This window comes from Perca fluviatilis, chromosome 20 (genome assembly GCF_010015445.1).
Source record: "Perca fluviatilis chromosome 20, GENO_Pfluv_1.0, whole genome shotgun sequence".
NCBI classification, from domain to species: domain Eukaryota; kingdom Metazoa; phylum Chordata; class Actinopteri; order Perciformes; family Percidae; genus Perca; species Perca fluviatilis.
Genome location: NC_053131.1, coordinates 35,810,616 through 35,835,021, shown reverse-complemented (window position 1 = coordinate 35,835,021; position 24,406 = coordinate 35,810,616). Strand labels below are relative to the sequence as shown.

The 24,406-nt window shown below is 43.2% G+C and overlaps 1 protein-coding gene and 2 long non-coding RNA genes across 3 annotated transcripts; 2 read left to right on the top strand and 1 right to left on the bottom strand.

Moving 5' to 3' along the window:
- Positions 1-1,108: 1,108 nt before the first annotated feature.
- On the top strand, positions 1,109-16,730 carry LOC120548971 (scavenger receptor cysteine-rich type 1 protein M160-like; the record flags this gene model as incomplete). The annotated part of the gene is made up of 14 exons (XM_039785473.1): positions 1,109-1,174; positions 2,720-2,811; positions 7,061-7,093; positions 7,213-7,497; positions 7,728-8,042; positions 8,136-8,441; positions 9,071-9,385; positions 9,479-9,769; positions 11,605-11,931; positions 12,337-12,636; positions 12,944-13,258; positions 13,352-13,648; positions 15,877-16,206; positions 16,654-16,730. Coding segments are annotated over exons 2-14 (3,246 nt in total), but the record flags the coding sequence as incomplete, so codon positions are not given.
- A 254-nt stretch (positions 16,731-16,984) lies between these two features.
- LOC120548646 lies at positions 16,985-18,952 on the top strand. Its single transcript, XR_005637228.1, has 2 exons — positions 16,985-17,153; positions 17,939-18,952. It is a non-coding gene; the product is annotated as an uncharacterized LOC120548646 (long non-coding RNA).
- Positions 18,953-19,761: 809 nt separating this feature from the next.
- LOC120548647 lies at positions 19,762-22,818 on the bottom strand. Its single transcript, XR_005637229.1, has 4 exons — positions 22,789-22,818; positions 21,378-21,488; positions 20,566-20,660; positions 19,762-19,824 (listed from the first exon to the last, which is right to left on the bottom strand). It is a non-coding gene; the product is annotated as an uncharacterized LOC120548647 (long non-coding RNA).
- Between the last annotated feature and the right edge of the window lie 1,588 nt (positions 22,819-24,406).

Here is a 24,406-nt window from a genome sequence, read left to right as displayed (position 1 = left end):
CTGGTCGCTCAAAAACTGATTTCGTGGTAGCTCGTCAAACAGACACTTTTAGTTTTTTAAACAAATACTTTTTTTTAGGGTGCCAGGATCAAGTTAAAGGCTAAAATCTCCACTGATAAAAATATTATCTAACTCTCCTTGTTCACTGCCGGACATATTTTTACTAAAATAAAGTCCCGTGGTGGAAGCAGGAAGGGGCGGGGCTTCTCCTCTCTGTGACTCAAACTTTCCAGGAAGTTAACAGGAAGTTACCCAGACACAGGTGAAGTATTTTTTTGAGATTCAAAGAAATTAATTCTTGAAGATTGAATCTGAGAAAAGCAGAAAATAAACCTCTGAATTAATCTTTGTAATGAAACAAAAGTAAATATTTTATTATTTTAAGAGTTAAATGTAATAAATAAATGAATAGGTTTTAAAAGCAATAAATGAGTAGTTGTAATAAAATTGACCCTGAAAATGTTTAAATCTGTATTTCTGTTTTTTTAATCTGTCAGGAAATTAAACCAATTTATTAAACCAAGAACATGTTTTACTTTTTGACAAACAAAGATTTTTGCTGTTTTGAATAAATAAAATTTCAGGGTATCATTTATCTGTTGTTATATTACATCATAATCATGATCTGTTCTCTTCCTGTAAATGACTCATCCTGCACTCAAGGGTGTTTCCTAATTTATGTCCAATGAAGCAGGCACATTGAAACACACACACACACAGTGAAAGTAAAAGAGCAGCGCTTGTCCCGCCCTCATTACCACCACTGAGGTGCCCTTGAGCAAGGCCCTTAACCCCAACCGCTCCAGTGGAGCTGCTCAGTGGCCAGCAGGTCAGGCTGTGGTTGTACTTGGCAGCTATCAGGTATGAATGTGATCAGGGCGTTCCTGCAAAAGAGAAGTTGTTCTCAATAAAATAAATAAAGGCTCAGGCCAAATTCAATCAAAGGAAAATGTTCTGATTTTCTTGACTCTGTGCCAATGCAGCAGAGCTACGTGCTACGTGCAGATGAATGGAGATAGAGTTGGACAATATTAGTGTGAGTGGCTTGAGTGGGACAGGAAATGGTCACAGTGTGTTTACAGACTTTGTATAGAAGAGAGAATCAGGAACTTTTTCAGAGATCAGCTCAGTGCAGGAACAGACTTCATGGTGGTTTTTAACAGCTCACACAGCTGTAAGTTAATTTTGATTACTCTCTCTTTCTATTTGTCTAACTCAATTTAATTTACTTTATTGGCAAAATGCAGTTTACAGAGAATTAAATATATATTTATAACATTTATAATAATGTAATTAGAGGTTTATTCTACGTGGAGAGGACGTCCGCTCACTGTCATTTAAAGGCCATTTGGAGACAATATGAGAAAAGTTTTATGAGAAATTAAGTACTAGTACTACATTAACAAAGTTCTTTCAGATGTCGGCTGGAGGTTGATTAAGATCTGTAATAAATGTTTCTCTTTTATCTTTTCAGAGGAAAAGAAAAACCTCTTTAATAAACTGTGAAACTCTGTATTGTAAAATGTAATGTCTATGGTAAAGAAAACATCTAGTGTCTGTATTATTCTGTTTTAATCTGTTTAAATAGTTAATATCGAAGTAGAGAAGAACATCAACAACATAGCTTATTCTTAACTTTTCAACAGTTGTGTAGATTGTTTGTTAACAGGAGAGTTTCTCTGCAGTTATTCTGAAGGAAACTCAGGAAGACAAATGTAGTTGCAGATTATGAGGACGAATCTGTTCTGTTGGGTAATCAGGTAAAAATATCCAAAAGTAAAAAGAAGGTGACGTCTAACTTCATCATCCAGCGAGAGTCAAATGCAATTAGTATCTTCTTGGGGCATTTTTTTAGGCCTTTACTTGTATAGGAGAGCCTAGACTTGAAAGGGGATAGAGAGGGGGAACGACATGCAGCAAATGGCCCCAGGTCGGAGCCGAACCCATGGGCGCTACGCCGAGGATTAAACCCCTACACATGGGCACCCGCTCTACCAGGTGAGCCATCCAGGCGCCCTGCAGTTTGTATCTTTATAATTTTATTAGACCAGGTTCATATAGTGGGGTTGTGCGGTGTATGGGACATTCATTGAGAGTTAACTATGGCCAACCATGGGATTAATCTCGGTTAGAAATGTTATGTGAACTGACAGCCCTAATTTCTACATGAGTTCAGACTGAGACCAGGTTCAGACTGAGACCAGATTTATTTCCTGGGATCGTTTGGTGTATGTGACAATTATTGAGAGGTAACTATGTACAATCATGCAATTAATCTTGATAAATGTTTTAACTAAAAGCCAAAATTTTGCTGCGACCAGGATTAAAGTGAGACCAGGTTGGGTGCCTGGGTGGTCTAGTGGTAGAGCGCACGTCCATATATAGAGGCTCAGTCCTTGACACAGAGGCCGCAGTTTCCTCCATGCCATTCCCCCTCTCTCTCCTCGTTCATGTCTAAGCTTTTCAATTTCTTCCTCCATCCTCCAAACAAATCTTTTCCATCACCTGAACAAGTAGACCATTCAGCGACCACACTGACTATGAAAACGCGGACTCATGCTGGGTCGAGTCCAGTTAAAAGTAGTAACATTAGTTTGTTTGCTGTTAATAATCAAATTATTAAACTATATCGTCAAAACATATTTTTGCCACACTTACTTGGCCATTGAAGCCGATTCTGATACTGTTCCAGTAAAGCTCCTCCTCTTCCTGTTCGCAGATATACACTGAGTACAGCACACAGGGTGATCAGAGAGATGCTCTACCTGGACATGTATTATCTGTTGGTACTGCTGCTGCTGTGCAGCTCAGGTAGGACTCTGCTTTAAAGATGACGTGTTATTATTCAAATATTTGCGTTGATCTTTAAATCAAAGGACAAACTGCTCTCACACACAGACAGAAAAAAGACAAAAAGGGAAAATGGACAATAATACAATAAATCCTCCAATGCATTATAAAGTTAGCCATGGTGTTCCACAAGGCTCTGTGCTTGGACCACTTCTATATACCTTAAATATGCTTCCTCTAGGCAAAAAAGTTTCACTGTTATACAGATAATACCAAATAATACCTATTGATTAGGCCAGAAGAAACCAATCAGCTAGTTAAACTTCAAGCATGCAATAATTACACAATAGGTACCAGTTACTTAAAGACAATCACAGGAAAAAAAAGAATATATGTTTCTTTAAATTCCCAGACTTTCAATTCATTTAGATTAAATTTAATTTTTTAGTATCAAATCATAACAAGAGTTATCGCGAGACACTTTACAGATAGAGTAGGTCTAGACCACACTCTATAATTTACAACGACCCAACAATTCCAGTAATTTCCCAAAGAGCAAGCATTCAGTGTGACAGTGGCGAGAAAAAACTCCCTTTTAGGGAGAAACCTCGGACAGACCCAGGCTCTTGGTGGGTGGTTGTCTGCCGGTGCCGGTTGGGGGTGTGATGAACAGTGGCAGTTATGTAAGGGATAATGGTGAGCAAGGCGGTTGTTATAGCGAATACAACCCCGACAGGATGATCAGGCGGAGGGGTCTTGAATCAGTCTGAAGGGGTTGTATTCGCTATAACAACCGTCTGGGCTACATTATCCCGCTTATTACATGGCTACTTAACAAATAAATCAATAATTTGACACAAAATATTGATTTTAAAAGGAGTTTCTTGATTTAAATACGATTGCATTGCTTCCGCTAAAGTAAATAGTCTGTTCCATCGCTACGGTTGGAATCCTCCGTCCATAGCAACATAAACTCTGTAGCCGTTTAATGCATCCCTCCTTCTGTTACTCAACACCACAGTATCTCCCCCTCCTGCAGCGAATACATTTCTGGCAAAAGCCATCCGTCCGGGCACACATTTTATTCCCTTTACGGGCTGTGGTAGTAGCCGTATATTTTATGAGTCAGGCTGCGATGGGTTGCTGCCCTGCTATCGCTAGCTATAGGTGGACAAATGACCAGCTGCTATTTTAATCACTGCAGGTTGACACTACATTAGCTGAGGCATTGTAGTGAGCTAGCGGGCTATCGGCTGCTCTAATTCACATTAAACTTGTCTGTTGACGGTGAAGTAAGACACAGTGAATGGGACATCTTTGGGAATGTTTATGTTGACATTTATGTCCTCATTCATGTCATTTCCTTTATGCACAGCCGCTGCAGTTGACACACCTGCAACGTTAAACATACAATGTAAGCTAACTAATTAAATTTGTTGTCCCTACAGCTGTTACTTCGTATAGATCATGAACCGTATATAAAGATGTAGAGATCATAGACCATATATAAAGATGTAAAGATATGCACTCACCAGATCTGCTATCATTGCTTGAATTGGAGGACAGAAGTTGATCCACATTTCCTCACTTTTTGCCACAGCTGATAAATTATCCGGACTTCCTTCAGCGGATTGATAGCTGTCCTCCAGAGTGAGCAGCCTCAGTTCATGTTGTAGCATGGGCGTAGCAGGGCACTGCACGGCACTGCAGGGCATAGCAGGGTGTAGCAGGGCATAGCATGACATAGCAGGACGTAGCTGGGTGTAGCAGGGCGCCTAGCAGGACCACAGCGACAGATGCAACTATGATTTACGTGCCACCCTAATCCAAGGAAAACTGTGGGGCAAGAAAACATAAGGACTCCTGAGCTAGGTTAGTAACAAGCATTCACACACAGATGAAAAGAGAGAGGAGCTCAGTGTGTCAAAGGAAGTCCCCCGGCAGTCAAAAACTATAACAGCATAACTAAGAGCTGCAGAGAAGAAGAGATAGGGAGGGGGCACGCCGTGACTGTGGCTACAGACCCTCCCCTGTCGGTCTAGGCAAACGCTGTAACTCCTCACTCCCTAACTATAAGCTTTATCGAAGAGAAGAGTTTTAGGTTTACTCTTAAATGTGGTGATGGTGTCTGCCCCCCGAACCCAGACTAGGAGCTGGTTCCACAGGAGAGGAGCCTGGTAGCTGAAGGCTCTGGCTCCTGAACCCAGATTGGGAGCTAGTTCCACAGAAGAGGACCCTGATAGCTGAAGGCTCTGGCTCCCATTCTACTTTTAGAGACTCTAGGAACCACAAGTAACTCTGCATTTCTGGGAGCGCAGTGCTCTAGTAGGACAATAAGATACTAAGAGCTCCTCAAGATATAGGGGGGGACTTCCTTCCTTTGACACACTGAGCTGCTCTCTCCTCTCCCTTTCTATTACTGTTTCTATTACTGTTACTATTACTATTACTATTTGTGTGCAGCCCGTCCCAGAAATGCTTGTTACTAATCCTAGCTTCTGGGGAGTTTACTCCCCGGAGTCCTTATGCTTTTTTTTCCCCCAGCGTATTTCCTTGGAGAACGTTGGCAACAAGACCCTGGTTGCAGCTGTCGCCGTGGTCCTGCTGCACTCCCTGCTGAGCTCAGCGATGCCCTGCAATGTCATGCTGCGTCCTGCTGAACCCTGCTGCTTCCTGCTACATCCAGTCACTGTTCCATTATTAATGTGACTACTATCGCCACTGTTCATCACACCCCCAACCGGCTCGTCAGACACCGCCTACCAAGAGCCTGGGTCTGTCCGAGGTTTCTTCCCAAGAGGGAGTTTTTCCTCGCCACTGTCGCACTGCTTGCTCTTGAGGGAATTACTGGAATTGTTGGAATTGTTGGGGCTTTGTAAATTATAGAGTGTGGTCTAGACCTACTCTATCTGTAAAGTGTCTCGAGATAACTTATGTTATGATTTGATACTATAAATAAAATTTAATTGAAATTGAATTGAATATAATGGTGCTTGACCATTTAGAGCTTTGTAGGTCAGGAAATTCATTCCTGGATTTCACAGGAAGCCAATGCAGAGACGCTAATACAGGAGAAATATGATCTCTTTTCTTAGTTCTTGTCAGAACACGCGCTGCAGCATTCTGGATCAGCTGGAGAGTCTTAAGGGATTTAATTGAGCAACCTGATAGTAAGGAATTACAATAGTCCAGCCTGGAGGTAACGAATGCATGGACTAGTTTTTCAGTATCATTTTGAGACAGGATGTGCCTAATTGTGTTAATGTTATGCAGGTGAAATTGAGATTTGTATTAAGAGGGCGTTAAAGGATATATCCTGATCAAAAATAACTCCTATATTTCTGACAATAGTGCTGGAGGCCAGGGCAATGCCATCCAGAGTAGCTATATCTTTAGATAATGAGGTTCGGAGGTCTTTAGGGCCGAGCACAATAACCTCGGTTTTGTCTGATTTTAACATCAGAAAATTGTAGGTCATCTAGGATTTTATATCTTTAATGCATGGTTGAAGTTTAGCTAAATGACTGGTTTCGTCTGGCTTGATGGATAGGTATAATTGGGTGTCATCCGCATAACAGTGAAAGTTAATGGAGTGTTTCCTAATAATATTGCCTAGACTAAGCATATATAAGGTGAATAGAATTTGTCCCAACTCTGAGCCTTGTGAAACGCTATGGCTAACTTTAGCATGTCTGGAGGATTCCTTGTTCACATCAACAAATTGAGATTGATCAGATTAATAGGACTTAAACCAGCTTAGTGTGATTCCTTTAATGCCAACTAAATGTTCCAATCTCTGTAACAGGATGGTATGGTCAATAGTGTTGAATGCAGCACTAAGATCTAGTAAGACAAGTACGGAGACAAGTCCTTTGTCTGAAGCAGTTAGAGGGTCGCTAGTAATTCCCACCAGTGCCATCTCTGTGCTATGATGCATTCTAAATCCTGACTGAAAGTCCTCAAATAAACTGGCTACGGTGCTGAAAAGAAACCTTGGTTTTTTCTCATTTTCTACTATTAGTGATGAGTAAGAGTCTGATCTGGCATTTCTGAGGGCCTTCCTTTATGTTTTCAGACTTGTGTTCTGTGTATACACGTGTTCATCACATCTTTAGTAAACTGGTAAAATACTCTAGAGTGAGTTCATTAAGGTGTTTCTGAGCAGGTAGAATATTCTTAACAAAACAACCTGAGAGAGTTTGTTCTGTCCACAGATGTGATCCAATCATGCTGCTTTATACTGATGTTTACCTTCTGATTTTCTCCTCAGGACTCCAGGCTGAAGGAGATCAAGCCTCAACAGGTATACAGAGACAGAAAAGAGTAAAAAAAGAATCATTAAAGCAGAATCAGCATTTACAGTTTCATCTTTTCTTAATTAAATTCACTTCTTTTGCTAATGACACTCTTGTTTCTATTCAGAGTCTGATGTCAGGTTGGTGGGAAGAGCCAGTCGCTGTGCAGGAACACTGGAGGTGAAACATCACAGAGAATGGAGACCAGTGAGGTACTACTCTGACTGGACACTGAAGACAGCAGCTGCTGCTTGCAGAGAGTTGGACTGTGGCTCTGCTGTTTCTGTAAGAAAGATAGAATGGTACAGATCTGTGTGGAAGATCAGGTCTGACTGTGTTGAGTCTGGATCTGCTCTGAGGGAGTGTGCAGAATCAGGTTCCTCTTCATACATCCTTTATCTCAGCTGCTCAGGTAAGCCTATCAGTGACATTGTCTATGACATTATCTATGACAGTAATGTATCTGACACTCACATGCAGCAGCTAGAATGGCAGCAGACTGTCTCCAGCAGCCATGACGGAGTCTGATGAGCTTGAGTCCAGTTTGAATCACTGAATTGTTGTTTCATGCCATCTTTTTATTTCATGTCTGGTGTCTTTTCTCTCTCTCTCTCTCTATTGTATCTTCTATAATCTCTCCAGACTCTGTCAGGCTGGTGAATGGGACCAGTCTGTGCTCAGGAAAACTGGAGGTGAAGACTAATCAGTCTACCCAGCGCTGGTCCTCAGTGTGTGAAGATGACTTTGACCAGCAGGATGCAGAGGTGGTCTGTAGGGAGCTTGGCTGTGGGGCTCCTTCAGTCCTCCAGGGGGCGCTCTATGGAGAAGTGGAGACTCCAATGAGGACCAAAGAGTTCCAGTGTGGAGGAAATGAGTCTGCTCTCCTGGAGTGTAGAAGCTCAGGCTCAGATAGAAACACCTGCTCACCTGAAAAAGTGGTTGGACTCACCTGCTCAGGTAGAAGATGAGCTGCAGCTTTGATTTGGTTCATTTCTGTTCTAATGAAACTCACTTTGTTCTTTTGCTGATGACTCTCTGGTTTCTGTTCAGAGCCTGTCAGGTTGGTGGGAGGAGCCAGTCGCTGTGCAGGAACACTGGAGCTGAAACGTGACGGAGAATGGAGACCAGTGAGTTACATGACAGTAGATTATTACGAGGATGGACCTGGCTGGACACTGAAGAAAGCAGCTGCTGCCTGCAGAGAGTTGGACTGTGGCTCTGCTGTTTCTGTAGGAAAGATAGAATGGTACAGATCCGTGTGGATGATCTGGTCTGACTGTGTTGAGTCTGGATCTGCTCTGAGGGAGTGTGCATTATCAGATTCCTCTTCCTCCATCCTAAATCTCAACTGCTCAGGTATGCTCATCAGTGACATCATCTATAACATCATCTATGACAGTAATGTACCCAGGTTGACACACATGCAGCAGCTAGAATGGCAGCAGGCTGTCTCCAGCAGCCATGAAGGACTCCGATGACCTGCTACCTCAGTAAATTGGCTGCTCAATGAATCAAGTTCAAAAACAATAGTTAAGCCACCTACACTTGATTTGTGGTAAAACCGCTCTGCGCATTTTGTTTTCCTATTAGTAGAGCGGTGTAGATACTCGGAGGAGGAGCTACTATCGGCGTCTCACACCACTCGGAATTGCTGCCAGACCCTGCTCTCAAATGTCAAAGTATTTGAACTTTGACTTTGTTGCCGCTGACCTTTTGAGGCACAAGCAATTCTGGAAGCAATGATGATGTATACCTATGCTGTGCTTTGCCTTTCTGCTCTGATTTAAGTGTATTAAATATAAATGTGTTGGTAACATTGCTGTAGGTTGTAGTGTTATAAAGATGTGTTCTGCTGTTAATTATCAACTCTGTTGGAACTGTGCTGAGTCCAGTTTGATTCACTGAATTATTGCTTCCTGACATCTTTTTATTTAGTGTCTGGTGTCCTTTCTCTCTCTCTGTTTTGACTTCTATCACCTCTCCAGACTCTGTCAGGCTGGTGAATGGGACCAGTCTGTGCTCAGGCAGACTGGAGGTGAACACTAACCAGTCCACCCAGCGCTGGCCCTCAGTGTGTGAAGATGACTTTGACCAGCAGGATGCAGAGGTGGTCTGTAGGGAGCTTGGCTGTGGGGCTCCTTCAGTCCTCCAGGGGGCGCTCTATGGAGAAGTGGAGCCTCCAATGAAGACCAAAGAGTTCCAGTGTGGAGGAAATGAGTCTGCTCTCCTGGACTGTAGAAGCTCAGGCTCAGATAGGAACACCTGCTCACCTGGAAAAGCTGTTGGACTCACCTGCTCAGGTAGAAGAGGAGTTACAGCTTTGATTTGGTTAATTTCTGTTCTAACGAAACTCACTTTGTTGTTTTGCTGATGACTTTCTGGTTTGTGTTCAGAGCCTGTCAGGTTGGTGGGAGGAGCCAGTCGCTGTGCAGGAACACTTGAGGTGAAACATCAGAGAGAATGGAGGCCAGTGAGGTACCATGACTCTGACTGGACCCTGAAGACAGCAGTTGCTGCCTGCAGAGAGTTGGACTGTGGCTCTGCTGTTTTTGTAGAAGAGAGAGAAGAGTCCTCAGGCAGATCTGTGTGGAGGATCAGGTTTAACTGTGTTCAGTCTGGATCTGCTCTGAGGGACTGTGCAGAATCACAATACTCTGACTACATCATGGATCTCACTTGCTCACGTAAGCCCATCAGTGACATCATCTATGACATCATCTATGACAGTAATGTACCCAGGTTGACACACACATGCAGCAGCTAGAATGGCAGCAGACTGTCTGCAGAAGCCATGACGTAGTCTGATGAGCTGCTGCCTCAGTAAATCAGCTGCTGAATGCATCAAGATATACTGTATATCGGTAGATATGAAACATACACCAGGATATATATTTGTAAATATGAATAATACACCAAGATATATATATCTGTATATATGAAACATGTCTGCTGATTCAGGAGTCCCCTGGACCAACCAGCATCCATCCTGAAAGGACACATTATTCAGCTTCACAGCTTTCTGAGCCACTGGCTATCACCAGCAGGTTCTTTGGTTGCTACCATAACAGGCACCAATGACCTACTGGCCCCAACTTTGAGCAGCTCAGTTCAGCCGGGGGATCATTAGTATCTCCACTCCCACGTGGCGTCTTTCACACTGGGAAACTCCTTCAAAGGAGAGTCCAGCCCCTATCCCTTTTAGAGTTTAGAGATAATTTTCTAAACAGGTTTCTAATATGGGTTACAGATCTTCTCAGAAAAATAAGAAAGAGTAAACACGTTTGAACTTGCTGAGTGCCACGGATGCTTGCTGGTTAAGTGTAGTTCAGGTTGGCTTTTATCTGGAGTACTAGCCATCAGGCTAGTTGACTGAATGCTGGATACCCTGGCCTTCTCAGTGTCTCAGCACAGGGGCTGGAACTTGGGGCAATAGAAGCTCTGGAAGTGGGAGCAATATAGCCTCAGGAACTGGGGTGTTTGGTGCAATTTCCGGGAACACCATGTTGTGGTATGATGAGACTGAGAGAAAGCTTAGACAACATCAGGTCATTCATAGGTCACAGGTCAGGGGATGAGAAGATTCAGCCAGTCTCGCCAGTCTCTAACAACCAAACCTCTTCATGTATAATTGTTTTTCTCTAAAGATTCAAGGAGTCTACGTAGGCAGCTATATGATAAGGGAATGTTTTGTCTGCTTCTGGAGGTGGGTGGGCCAGCCACACTTTAGCATACATCCCAGAGAGAGAGAGATCGACTGGACTAGGCTTTAGTATTTGTGTTTAAAGAAAAGATAGAAAATAAATATTTGTGTGTGCTGTAAAGTGGTTAGAAGAAATGTAATCGGAATCGGCTAAAATCGATATCGGCTGGCCTAACTAAAACAACATCGGAATCGGCCTAGAAAGTTGTAATCGGGGCATCTCTAGACAGCACTGCACAATAACACATCATGGTTAAATTGTACTGCCTGCTTAATTGTCTCCTCAATTGAGTGTTCATTAAATGCTTCTGTGTAAGTCATCAAGGTCTGCCAAACGTTCTGCATGTATGTGAAATGAGTTGTACTGCTTCTGAGTTTTTCCTTAACAACAGGGAACCATAGGCTCATCAAATTGGGGCAACAGAGGCCAAGGAACTTTGAAGGGGGGGCAGGAGTCTGCCTGGCCGATTGCGCACTAATTTCTAAACAGTTGCTCCTGTCCAGTCCCTAGTCCTTTCACATTTTTGGGGATAATTTTCTAAACAGATTTATATTCTGGGTCACAGATCTTTTCTGAAAAATAAGAGTGAAAATATTTGAACTTGTCTGTGTGGAGAGCAAAGATTGTTGAGTACCTGAGCAGAAGGAACAGATTAGAGAAATATGCAGATGATGATGTCATGTTATTGTTTGAAAACACGTTGAAAGTGTTAAAAATGGATAACAATTGTTAGAGTGTATTAAATGTAAATGTTACTTTTAATTGTTAACGTTACTAGGCCTGACAAGTTGTCTGTGTGTGTGTGTCTGTGTTTACAGACCTGCTGCTTCAGCCCAACATCTCTGTGTCCTCCATGGACGGGGTCTCTGAGGCCCAGCAGCAGGGGTTCCAGGTGTTCAGGGGCTCCACCTTCACCATCAGCTGCTCCATCCAGCCACAGTACCCAGGAGGCTCCTTCCAGCTCACCTTCACCTCCTCCAACTCAGCACACAACTCCACCCAGCCAGCTGTCAATCACTCTGCCCACTTCCTGTTCCCTGCTGCAGAGCCCGCCCACCAAGGAACATACAGCTGTGTTTATCACCTCTATGTTTTCTCTCATAACTTCTCCTCTGAAAGCCATCTGCTCTCTCTCACTGTCTCAGGTAAGCTGACTGTTTACAGGTTTGGAAAAGATGATTGCTCCAAACAGAGTGAAAGTGATCAGCTAAGCACATGTTTCTGATGCTATGATGACTGTCATCGTGTTGCACATGTCATATAGTAACCAAACTTATACAAGGTATATGAATGGCAACAGCAAACAAACTGAATGTCAGAGCATGTTTGGTTACCAGATTAACTCTTGTTCTCTGAGAGGGAGATATGGTCCACACCCAAAGTGCAGGAAGACCACCACCCCAAAGTAAAATCTGTTTTGCTTCCACAGATTATTTTCAGAGGACTTTATAATCTATCACCGTCTCTGTCCTCAGAGTCTTGATTCAGATACAGATATGAAACATACACCTATATATATATATATCTGTTATACTGTGGTTTCCGTTCAGAGCCTGTCAGGTTGGTGGGAGGAGCCAGTCGCTGTGCAGGAACACTGGAGCTTAAACAGGGAGAATGGAGACCAGTGAGTTACATTACAGTAGATTATTACTCTGACTGGACCCTGAAGAAAGCAGCTGCTGCCTGCAGAGAGTTGGACTGTGGCTTTGCTGTTTCTATAGGAGGGAGAAAACAGTCCTCAGACAGATCTGTGTGGATGATCGGGTCTGACTGTGTTGAGTCTGGATCTGCTCTGAGGGAGTGTGCAGCATCATCTTCCTCTTCCTCCATCTTGAATCTCAGCTGCTCAGGTAAGACCATCAGTGACATCATCTATGACATCATGTATGACTGTTGTACCAAGATTGACACACATGCAGCAGCTAGAATGGCAACAGACTGTCTCCAGCAGCCATGAAGGACTCGGATGAGCTGCTGTTCAATAAATCAGCTGCTGAATACACCAAGATATAAAGATGTGTTCTGCTGTTAATTATCAACTTCTGTTGGAATTGTGCCAAGTCCAGTTTGAATCACTGAATTTTTGCTTCCTGACATCTTTTTGTCTTCTGTCTGACGTCTTTTCTCTCTCTATTTTATCTTCTAATATCTCTCCAGGCTCTGTCAGGCTGGTGAATGGGACCAGTCTGTGCTCAGGCAGACTGGAGGTGAAGACAAACCAGTTTACCCAGCACTGGTCCTCAGTGTGTGAACATGACTTTGACCAGCAGGATGCAGAGGTGGTCTGTAGGGAGCTTGGCTGTGGGGCTCCTTCAGTCCTCCAGGGGGCGCTCTATGGAGAAGTGGACCCTCCAATGACGACCAAAGAGTTCCAGTGTGGAGGCCATGAGTCTGCTCTCCTGGACTGTAGAAGCTCAATCTCAGATAGAAACACCTGCTCATCTGGAAAAGCTGTTGGACTCACCTGCTCAGGTAGAAGAGGAGCTGCAGCTTTGATTTGGTTCATTTCTGTTCTAATGAAATTCACTTTGTTCTTTTGTTGATGACTCTCTGGTTTCTGTTCAGAACCTGTCAGGTTGGTGGGAGGTTCCAGTCGCTGTACAGGAACACTGGAGGTGAAACATCAGAGACAATGGAGACCAGTGGGTGGCTATTATGACTGGCCCCTGAAGCAGGCATCTGAGATAGCAGCTGCTGCCTGCAGAGAGTTGGACTGTGGCTCTGCTGTTTCAGTAAAAGAGAGAGAGTCCTCAGTCAGATCTGTGCAGTGGATCAGGTCTAACTGTGTTCAGTCTGGATCTGCTCTGAGGGAGTGTGCAGAATCCCTTTACTCTGCCTACATCCTGGATCTCACCTGCTCAGGTAAGCCCATCAGTAACATAATCTATGACATCATCTATGACAGTAATGTACCCAGGTTGACACACACATGCAGCAGCTAGAATGGTAGCAGACTGTCTCCAGCAGACATGACGGAGTCTGATGAGCTGCTGCCTCAGTAAATCAGCTGCTGAATGCATCAAGATATATATCTGTAGATATGAAACATACACCAAGATCCCCTGCTGAAGCTGCTCCCCCATGCGACCCAACACCGGATAAGCGGACGAAGATGGATGGATGGATGGATGGATGGACACCAAGATATATATCTGTATATATGAAACATACACCAAGATCGATATCTGTAGATATGAAACATGTCTGCTGCTTCAGGAGTCCCCTTGGCCAACCAACAACCAGCCTGAAAGGATACATTCTTCAGCTTCACTGCTTTCTGAGCCACTGGTTTTCACCAGCAGGTTCGTTGGTTGCTACCATAACAGGCACCAATGACCTACTGGCCCCAACTTTGAGCTGCTCAGCTCAGCCGGGGGATCATTAGTATCTCCACTCCCATGTGGCGTCTTTCACACTGGGAAACTCCTTCAAATGAGATTCCAGCCCCTATCCCTTTTAGAGTTTAGAGATCATTTTCTAAACAGGTTTCTAATATGGGTTACAGATCTTCTCAGAAAAATAAGACAGAGTAAACACATTTGAACTTGTCTGTGTAGAATACCTGCCGGTGGAACCAGGGGTAAAGAAACTAAAGACTGCTGGGGCTCTGGAACTTAGGATTGTTGCAGCTCAACAGTAACTTGTGTCGGCCGGACCTCTGACTGAGAACAAGGTGCTGGTGACAGCGGGGCCACTGATTGAGCTGGGAAGTGTGTGGCAATGTGGACAATTTGCAGGGCAGCGAAAACTCAATGGAGCAGGGCAGTGGACCCACCAGAATGAGTCGGCGGTAGCCATGTCAACCACTTCCCCTTTCACGGCCTCCCCGGATCCCTGGGAAGATGGCCAGGCAGATACCACAAGGCACTGTTGAGTGCCGTGGATGCTTGTTGGTTAACTGTAGTTCAGACTGTCCGGAGTTCAGGTTGGCTTTTAACTGGAGTACTAGCCATCAGGCTAGTTGACTGAAGGCTGGAAGCCCTGGCCTTCTCAGTGTCTTCCACACAGGGGCTGGAACTTGGGCCAATAGAAGCTCTGGAAGTGGTAGCAATAAAGCCTCTGGAAGTGGGAGCAACAGAGGCTCTGGAAATGAGGGCTGTGGTGCAATTTCCGGAAACACCATGTTGTGATATGATGAGACTGAGAGAAACCTTAGACAACATCAGGTCATTCATAGATCACAGGTCAGGGGACGAGAAGATTCAGCCAGTCTCTAACAACCAAACCTCTTCATGTATAATTGTTTTTCTCTACAGATTTAAGGAGTCTACATAGGCTGCTACATGATAAGGGAATGTGTTGTCTCAGGACTGTCTCCTTCTGGAGGTGGGTGGGCCAGCCACACTTTAGCATACTTCCCAGAGAGAGAGAGAGGCTGAACTAGGCTTTAGTATCTATGTTTACAGCACCTGCAATATCTTTGTTTACCTTAAAGCTTCAGCTGAACGTAACGCCTCCAGCATGAGTTTAAATACACCTTCAGGAAGAAAAGAACTTCAGAGAGTTGGGACAGCACTGCACAATAACTCATCATGGCTAAACTGTACTGCCTGGTTAATTGTCGCCTCAATTGAGTGTTTATTAAATGCTTCTGTGTAAGTCATCAAGGTCTCCCAAACGTTCTTCACGTATGTGAAATGAGTTGTGCTGCTTCTGAGTTTTCCATTAACAACAGGGCAACATAAGCGCATGAACTTGGGGCAACAGAGGAACAGGAACTGGGGTCAACAGAGGTGAAGGAACTTGGAATGGGGGGCAGGAGTCGGCCTGGCCGATTGTGCACTAATTTCTAAACAGTAGCTCCTGTCCGGCCCCTAGCTCTTTTACATTTTTGGGGATAATTTTCTAAACAGATTTATATTGTGGGTCACGGATGTATTCTGAAAAATAAGAGTGAAAATGTTTGAACTTCTCTGTGTGGAGAGCAAAGATTGTTGAGTACCTGAGTAGAAGGAACAGATTAGAGAAATATGCAGATGATGATGTCCTGTTATTGTTGAAAAACAATTGTTAGAGTGTATTAAATGTAAATGTTACTTTTAGTCGTATTGTTGCTAGGCCTGACAAGTTCACAATGTCTGTGTTTACAGACCTGCTGCTTCAGCCCAACATCTCTCTTTCCTCCTCCATGGACGGGGTCTCCGTGGCCCAGCAGCAGGGGTTCCAGGTGTTCAGGGGCTCCACCTTCACCATCAGCTGCTTCATCCAGCCACAGTACCCAGGAGGCTCCTTCCAGCTCACCTTCACCTCCTCCAACTCAGCACACAACTCCACCCAGCCAGCTGTCAATCACTCTGCACACTTCCTGTTTCCTGCTGCAGAGCCCGCCCACCAAGGAACATACAGCTGTGTTTATCACCTCTATGTTTTCTCTCATAACTTCTCCTCTGAGAGCCTTCTGCTCTCTCTCACTGTCTCAGGTAAACTGACCGTTTACAGGTTTGGAGAAGATGATTGGTCCAAACTGAATGAAAATAATCAGCTAAACAAGTTTCTGATGCTGTGATTGAACATGTCATAAAGTAACAAAACTTATACAACAGCAAACAAACTGAAGGTCAGAGCATGTTTGGTTACCAGAATAACTCTGGTTCTCTGAGAGGGAGATCTGGTCCACCCCCAAAGTGCAGGTGGACCAACACCCCAAAGTCAAATCCATTTTATTTCTGCAGATTATTCTCAGAGGACTTTATAATCTATAATGCAGTCTCTGTCCTTAGAGACTCAATTCAGATAAAGATAAACCCCACAAAAGACTGTATGTGTGAATTGTTGAAACATGTTGAAGTGATTCAGGTCAGTTTGTGTTTAGCGGCAGATGTTGGACTAATGATGTGTGATGTGATGACTGTCCATGTGTTCCATAGATCCATCATCAGATCCATCATCAGATCCACCAGATCCATCATCAGATCCATCATCAGATCCACCAGATCCACCAGATCCATCATCAGATCCATCAGATCCACCAGATCCATCAGATCCATCATCAGATCCATCATCACATCCATCAGATCCATCATCAAATCCATCATCAGATCCATCAGATCCACCAGATCCATCATCAGATCCATCAGATCCACCAGATCCATCATCAGATCCATCATCACATCCATCAGATCCATCATCAGATCCATCATCACATCCATCAGATCCATCATCAGATCCATCATCACATCCATCAGATCCATCATCAGATCCATCATCAAATCCATCAGATCCATCATCAGATCCATCATCAGATCCATCATCAGATCCATCATCAAATCCATCAGATCCATCTACTCGAAGGCCTTTTATCATCGGAGTGGTTGTGTTCTCTCTGACTCTGCTGTTGGTGATCACTGCCCTTTACTTCTACTGTAAGGTACGGACACACACCTGTCGTTTAGAACAATGACTGCAACAAAGCAGCCTAAGGTCCTGTTTACACAAGAATGCTTTTGGGTGAAAATGTAAAAATATTTTATCAGATGTGCCTTTTGTTTAGACGGCGACAACATTTTTGGGGCTTAAAAAAACGAAAAAGTGAAACCACCCTCTAGAGTGGAAATCTTAAAAACGCTCCACGTTCCCATCTAAAGTGTAAAAACGCAAAAGTCTGCACCTCTATTGTTGTGGTGGCTGGCGACCCACCCCAAATTTCGTTACATAAATCAAAATATAGAGTGATTACTCGCCCATGGCCACTCCACCATTCGGTATCCACATCCTGCCTATACTTGGTCCGGATGGCTTTCAGCTTTAATGATATCTGACTTTTACATATAGCGTCTTTCTCGTGTGGATATGACGTCCCTCCCGGTACAGGATACTACTGAAGAAATTCAGTCCATATGTCTATATATTTTGACTGGCAGGACTCCCAGTCCACGCCCTGTTGTGCCACCTCCTCGTGCTTCCCACTGCCACCTAGCCGCCTAGTGTGCATACTACATCGAATTTCACACACTTTTGCATCACCATATGTACGCAGATTTCCCCCCAAAAAAAATCTCGTCTAAATGCGGAATAAAAAGTGATAACGCAACCCCACTTTTGCGTTTTCTCTTCAGATCGTTTCCCTTTTAACATAGCCTAATTCTGTGTTTGTTGAACTGAAGAGAGGAGTGATGCAGGAAGTCACATATGTCTGCTGTCATGTCTCTCCAGGCCAGCAGGCGTCAGAAGCCAGCCAGACAGAAGAACATTGTGCTGGTTTCTTATAAGCAACTTGTTTCTGAAGCTGAAGGAGGGCTGACTGAAGAGGACGGAGTGGAGAGAGCAGAGTAACACCTCCAAGGATCTCATCTCCATGTAGTGGAGTAAAAAGTACAATATTTCTCTCTGAAATGTAGCGGGGTAGTAATAGAAAGTGGCATGAAAAGAAAAGATTCAAGTAAAGTACAAGAACCTCACATTTGGACTTAAGAACAGTACTGGAGTAAATGTACATAGTTACATTCAACAACACTGAGTATCCTGGGTGTTCCTGAAGCTGAAGGAGGGCTGACTGAAGAGGACGGAGCACAGGGAGCAGAGTAGCACCTCCTCATCTCCCATCCAGAAAGTTTTTAAAACACAATCCATTTAAATAAGAAGGCAGGAATTATTATGTAACATTTCTCTCAGCTCCAAGCCCACTAGTTCCTATTAAAGGCGTAAAAACACCTCAGAAATATAAAGTTTATTTTAGAAATTAGACTTTAAAGCAGGAATACTGAAATCAAGCAGCCAGCACAATACAAACCGACCAAAGACACACCAACCCAGGCCGATCGGTAACGATGCTGGACAATTAATGTTAAAGATTAAATTAAAATAAACACTGACACATGTACTCTGCATTCTGTATTATAATATTCGGTGTGCAAATTAAATTTGGTGACAATTGAACAATTGAATAACGCCTACGGGCACTAGAGGGTGCCGCCACTATAAACGTTAACATAGGTCAGAATGATGCTGGAACAAATAACCTATGTGGCCATTTTCAGGAAAGGACAGTCTCATGTTAAAAAGCAGAGGTGGTTTTTACACCAATTCTGTGCTTATTTCATAAGAATTTAGCTTATTTGTGTACTTCAGCAATTGAAGCATTTACTTTTGTAATTTGTAAGAAAGTTTTAATATATTTCTGTAATTAAGAATGTTATTACTTTTGCACTTAAAGGATTTTAATTGAAATACTCTCATAACTAAGCAACACAATGTGAATAAATATGAACACATGAATTGTAGCAGAAGCCTTCAGAGATCATAAAGATGAAAACATGATTAATAATTAGAGGTTTATTCTACGTGGAGAGGACGTCTGTTCACAGACAGTTTTTTTCTTTTTCTTTCTATAAATTCCAATGTTTTCACTCTGTTGTTATTACACACAGGTCTGAATTACACACACATGCTCAGAACCTATACATGCACTAATTGAGAGATGTCAGAGTTAGGGAGCTGCCCATGGAAAGGTGCTCCGAGCAATTGGGGGTTCGGTGCCTTGCTCAAGGGCACCTTGGCAGTGCCCAGAAGGAAACCAGCGACCCTCCGGTTCCCAACCCAACTCCCTACAGACTGAGCTACTGCCACCCTCAGTTAAAGGCAATATTACAACATTTTTATATATAAAAAACTAAACGCAGAGAAATGTAGTACTAGTACTACTTTAACTTTAAATTTAAGTACTTTCAGATGTTTGCTGGATGTTGAGTAAGATCTGTAATAAATGTTTCTATATTACCTGTTTAGAGGAAATAAACCTCTAATAAACTGTGAAACTCTGAGAATGAGCTGAATAACTGAAAGAGATCCAGGGCATGTTGATCTTGCTTCGAAGTACAGGCCTCAGTTTCAGATAGAGACCAGATTCAAAAAGCCTCCCATTCAAAACATTTAATCAAGGAGCGTTGTCCTTCACATGAGGAGCCATGCGACTATGCAGGCGAAGTGTCGCTCCCTGTGTGAAAAGCCCTTAAGAGCTTTGAACTGTACACATACTTTTGGTCAGGTAGTGTCAACAACTGTGTGGGACAGGAAATGATCACAGTGCATTTACAGACTTCCTGAAGAAGAGATAATCAGACAGGAAATGTTTCAGAGATTAGTTCAGTGCAGGAACACAGATAATCAACGTCTTTAGTCATCATGGTGGTTTAACCGACTGGACGTCTTGTCACGGCACCTCACACGTTGGTACGTTTATTATTATTGCTCTCTCTATTTCTCTAACTCAAGTCAATTTGCTTCATTGGCATGAACAAAAAAAACATGTTGCTAAAGAAGTTTACAGACGATTCATAAATATATATAAATATATATATCACATATTAAAGTTGCAGAAGGAACCTTATTTTTGGCATCATTGGGAAAAAATCCCATAACAACCTTTAAGTCTATTGTAATTCAAGTGTTCTTTGAGAAAACTAGACTTCTGCTCTTGGCTCTGTTGTCAGGCTTTAGATATGTAGCCGTGACGGAAGACTCTGACTTTTGAGTCCATGGTCTTGGTCTTGTCTCGGTCTCGCCCTACCTTGGTCTTGATCTTGACTCAGTCTCAATACACTCTGGTCTTGGTGTTGACTTGTAATGATATTTTTTATTGGAATTGTTTTTTGTTTGTATCATAACTTTAGTTTTTGTGAAAATTGTCTGACTGTTGAATGTCCCATGCTTATTAAATGAAAACACTCTGTTCTCATCCTTAGAATAAAGAAATATAAAGAATATAGATGCACATAGGGTGCACATAACTTTTTTATGTGAGTTACTCAGGTGAGTACCAGCAGATGGTGTTTGGTACTCACCCCACACGTAGCATGGTCTAGTAAGTGCAGTCTTCCTCCCTGTCCTCCTTCACTGTCCTCTGCTTCAGCTTCTTCAATTGTAGATGATGATCATGCTGCAGATGCACATGAAACTGTTTCTATCATCTAAGAAATATTGCAAAATTGAGGACAATTTTAACAGACTCTGACCTTGAGATGGTTATTCATGCTTTTATCTCTTCACGTTTAGATTATTGTAACTCTCTTTTTATTTTTCTTAACAAATCTGCTGTAAATCGTCTTTAAATGGTTCAAAATGCTGCGGCAAGGCTTTTAACAGGATCTGGCAGAAGGACACACATCAATCCCATTTTGTCCTCCCTACATTGGTTACCTATTAAATTTCGTATTGAATTTAAAATATTGGTTTTAACTTTTAGAGCTTTAAATGGTCAGGCCCCAGAATACATTGCTGACTTGTTACGCTCATACTCCCCAGGCTGTGCCCTTCTATCAGCAGGCCAAAGTCTCTTAATGGTCCCAAAGACTCGCTATAAAACACGGGGAGACCTGTCCTTCGAGGCTATAGCCCCCAGACTCTGGAACGCCTTGCCCTTGCTCCTCCGTGTGGCTGATTCTGTTGATTCTTTTAAAAGACAACTCAAGACACTGTTATTTAAACAAGCTTTTAATTGAATGGGCTTAATTTATCTTTTACTTTTTAAATGTTTTATCCTCATTTCAATGTATTTCAATGTGGTTGTACCTTGTGAAGCACTTTGTGATTTTTACCTGTGAAAAGCGCTCTATAAATAAACTTTACTTACTTACTTACTTACTTACTTACTTACCTCTTTGTCCCTGGTTGAGCCTTCGATTTGCTGTCTCCATCCACAGGTCAACAACTGGCTTTGGGTCAAATGTCTCTGTGTTCTTCTCTGACGCATGAATGTGCATCAGGGCTAAGAGACAAGCATGAGACAGACGGGATCTGTACTTGGTTTTTATTATGTCTCACAATCTGCACTGCTCAAAGGCAGTGCAAGAGATAGTTTAACCACCTTGTTGATGCTGGAGTAAACATCTACGCCAGCTATCAATCACTCTGCCCACTTTCTGTTTCCTGCTGCAAAGCCCGCCTACCAAGGAAGCTACAGCTGTGTTTATCACGTCTATGGCAGCATCTCATGGCCCTTATTTGATAGCTTCTCGACCAGGGCTTGAGCTTAAGGACCTCCCATCATCCCGGGGACAATAAAAAAAATGGTCGGGACAGTGAAAATACATTTTCGGATGAATTTGGGAGGTCGAAAGAATATAGAGTAGTTGAAAAAAAAAAACTCTGAAATGTTACAATTAATGCCGAGGGCACCATCAGTATTTACTGCCAGAGTGATGTATGTACAATGTCAACGGCTTCCCGTAGTGGGATACTGCTGCGATTTTTACCATTACATCAAGTAACGCTGGCTTGCACTCACACGGCTGTAAAACATTCAGGGTCAGAGCACGCTTTCATCATTACATTGTGGGACTCGCCAACTACAATTCCCCTTCATCGGTAAGATCCGGGCACGTTTAGCAATCACACTGATGCATACATGAGTCCAACAAAACTGTGACCTGCCCCAACTCTTTCAAGCGACCGTGCCCGGAGCGATCACACTAGTCACACAACCTGGACTTTGGGGTCAAACATGCTCAGGCATAGTTTAACTGGGCTAAGTGTGAGTACGCCTAAGTCTCTGTTTGTTGAACTGAAGACAGAAGCAATGCAGGAAGTTACATCTGTGTGCTGTCATGTCTCTCCAGGCCAGCAGGGGGCAGAAGCCAGACAGACAGAACATTGAGCTGGATGATAATAACCTTTGTGTTTCTGCAGCTAAAGGAGAGCCGTCTGTAAAGGAAGGAGCGCAGGGAGCAGAGTAACACCTCCAAATAGCTTATGTCACATCCGCATAGTTTTTAAAAAACATAGGCTGATCGAGAACAATGCTGGACAATTAATGTTATAGTCCCACTCCAGACACATTTCAAAGTACTCTGCTATGATTCATATTTTGTTTGTTGTATGAATTTACCCACATAAAAGTCTGTTGCTGGAAGCACATCTACCTATTCTCCCTCAATGAAAGAATCTTGCTCTAGCCTCTCCTCGCCCAACGCTGCCTACCTTAGGTTGACTTGCCTTTTTTGGTTTTCCATTATGATAAAATGTCCCTGGTACCTGCTATCAGGTAGGCATACTTTTTTTAGTCTCACCTCCGTCCAGGTTCCAAGCGAGCTGAGGCGATACCAAAAGGTGACGTGAAAACCTGCAGACTCCTGATTGGTCAGAGAGAATTGTCACTAATCACTGCGTCATCATTACTAGTGACAGACGGGGGTGTCCTGAACAAACCCCCCATTTTTAAATAGTTTAGCCAGCGGTGTGCTTTTTGATGCCTCCAGCTTCTTTAAAAAATAAATGTGTTTTCTGGCAAACAGCCTCCTGGCTCCTCACTCCTCAGGGCAGAAATAAGAGCTTTAAGACGGCCTTCAAAGAGGACCAGAACTACTTTACAAGATATCAAATGAACTAAGATTCAGTCATAGTCCCCTTGAGATTGAGAAAGCCATCCCGCCATATCAAGACACAACACATTTCCTGTCTTAGAAGGAAAGAAGGAGGAGTGGGGCAGTCTGTCTGCAGAGATACAGTGGAGCACAAACCAAGAGACAAACACAAAACTGGGAAAATACAACACAGAAGTAGAAGAGCGACTGTGGAACCTTAAGGAGAAAAAACAAGGAAGAAGTTTGAGAAACATCAGAGGAAAAACTAAGATAGGAGAACAAATCAGACGGTAAGAAAACAATGCCTCCTTCGGGACGTCTCATCCGCTTTATAACTTTTTAACTTTATAACTTTTCTTCCTAATGTTCCAGATGAAATACGATTGTCTTTGCTGCTTTTACTGTGGGTTCTGCTGCTTCTTCTGCTTCTTCTACTTCTGCTGTGTGTTTTGCTGGATTTGCTGTGTTTTTTGTCCAGAATTTTGTGGTCTTCCTTAAAGTGACTGAAACTGCTTAGAGTAATCAGACTACCTTAGTGTTAAGTGTGGAGTTGGGGAGTGGTGCTTAACAACTGTCCAGGTGCTTTGTTGAGTGATTAGCTAGGATGGGGCCTCCTCTCCTGTAGCCATCGGCAATCACTTCCTTGTATTTAATATTGGCATTTTTGCCCACCACTGTGTCTGTCCTATTGGAGAGAGTATTCTGTGTCTCTGCTGACGTTTACGGTAAGCGTATTGTCTCATTTCCGGTGCTCCTGTGTCACGGACGCTAGTTTGCTGCTCCTGCTTTATTGTTTAATTTAGCGGCTAAGTGCCTGGATTGCATTTAAATTACAGTAGTTATACTCAAGCACTTATAGTTTTCTTCTCTTACAGCGACTGCCTTACAGATCTCACAATTGTTAAAATGCTGTTAGCTACTTTAGCCTAGCCATTAGCAATGGCTAATTCCTCTCCCGCTCCTGCTCTCTCTTGCTCTGTCTGTCAGATGTTTAGCTATTGCTCTGCCTCCTTTAGTGATAAAGATATATGTAATAAATGTATTATATTCACTGTTCTGGAGGCGAGGCTTAGTGAGTTTGAGGCACAGCTCCGCACCATGGAATCAAAATCATCTTGTGCGGACCAACATACTGTAGCTTCTGTTAGCAGTCCCCCAGCAGCCCCCGAGCAGCGAGTGGGTGACTGTCCGACAGAAGCGTAGCGCTAGCTCTAAAGCGGGGAGCCACATGGCGGCGGTCACTCTAAACTGGAGCCTATGGCTAACCACCAACATCTTCGCCTTTCTAACAGTTTCTCCCCACTCAGTGATACACCCCCTGAGA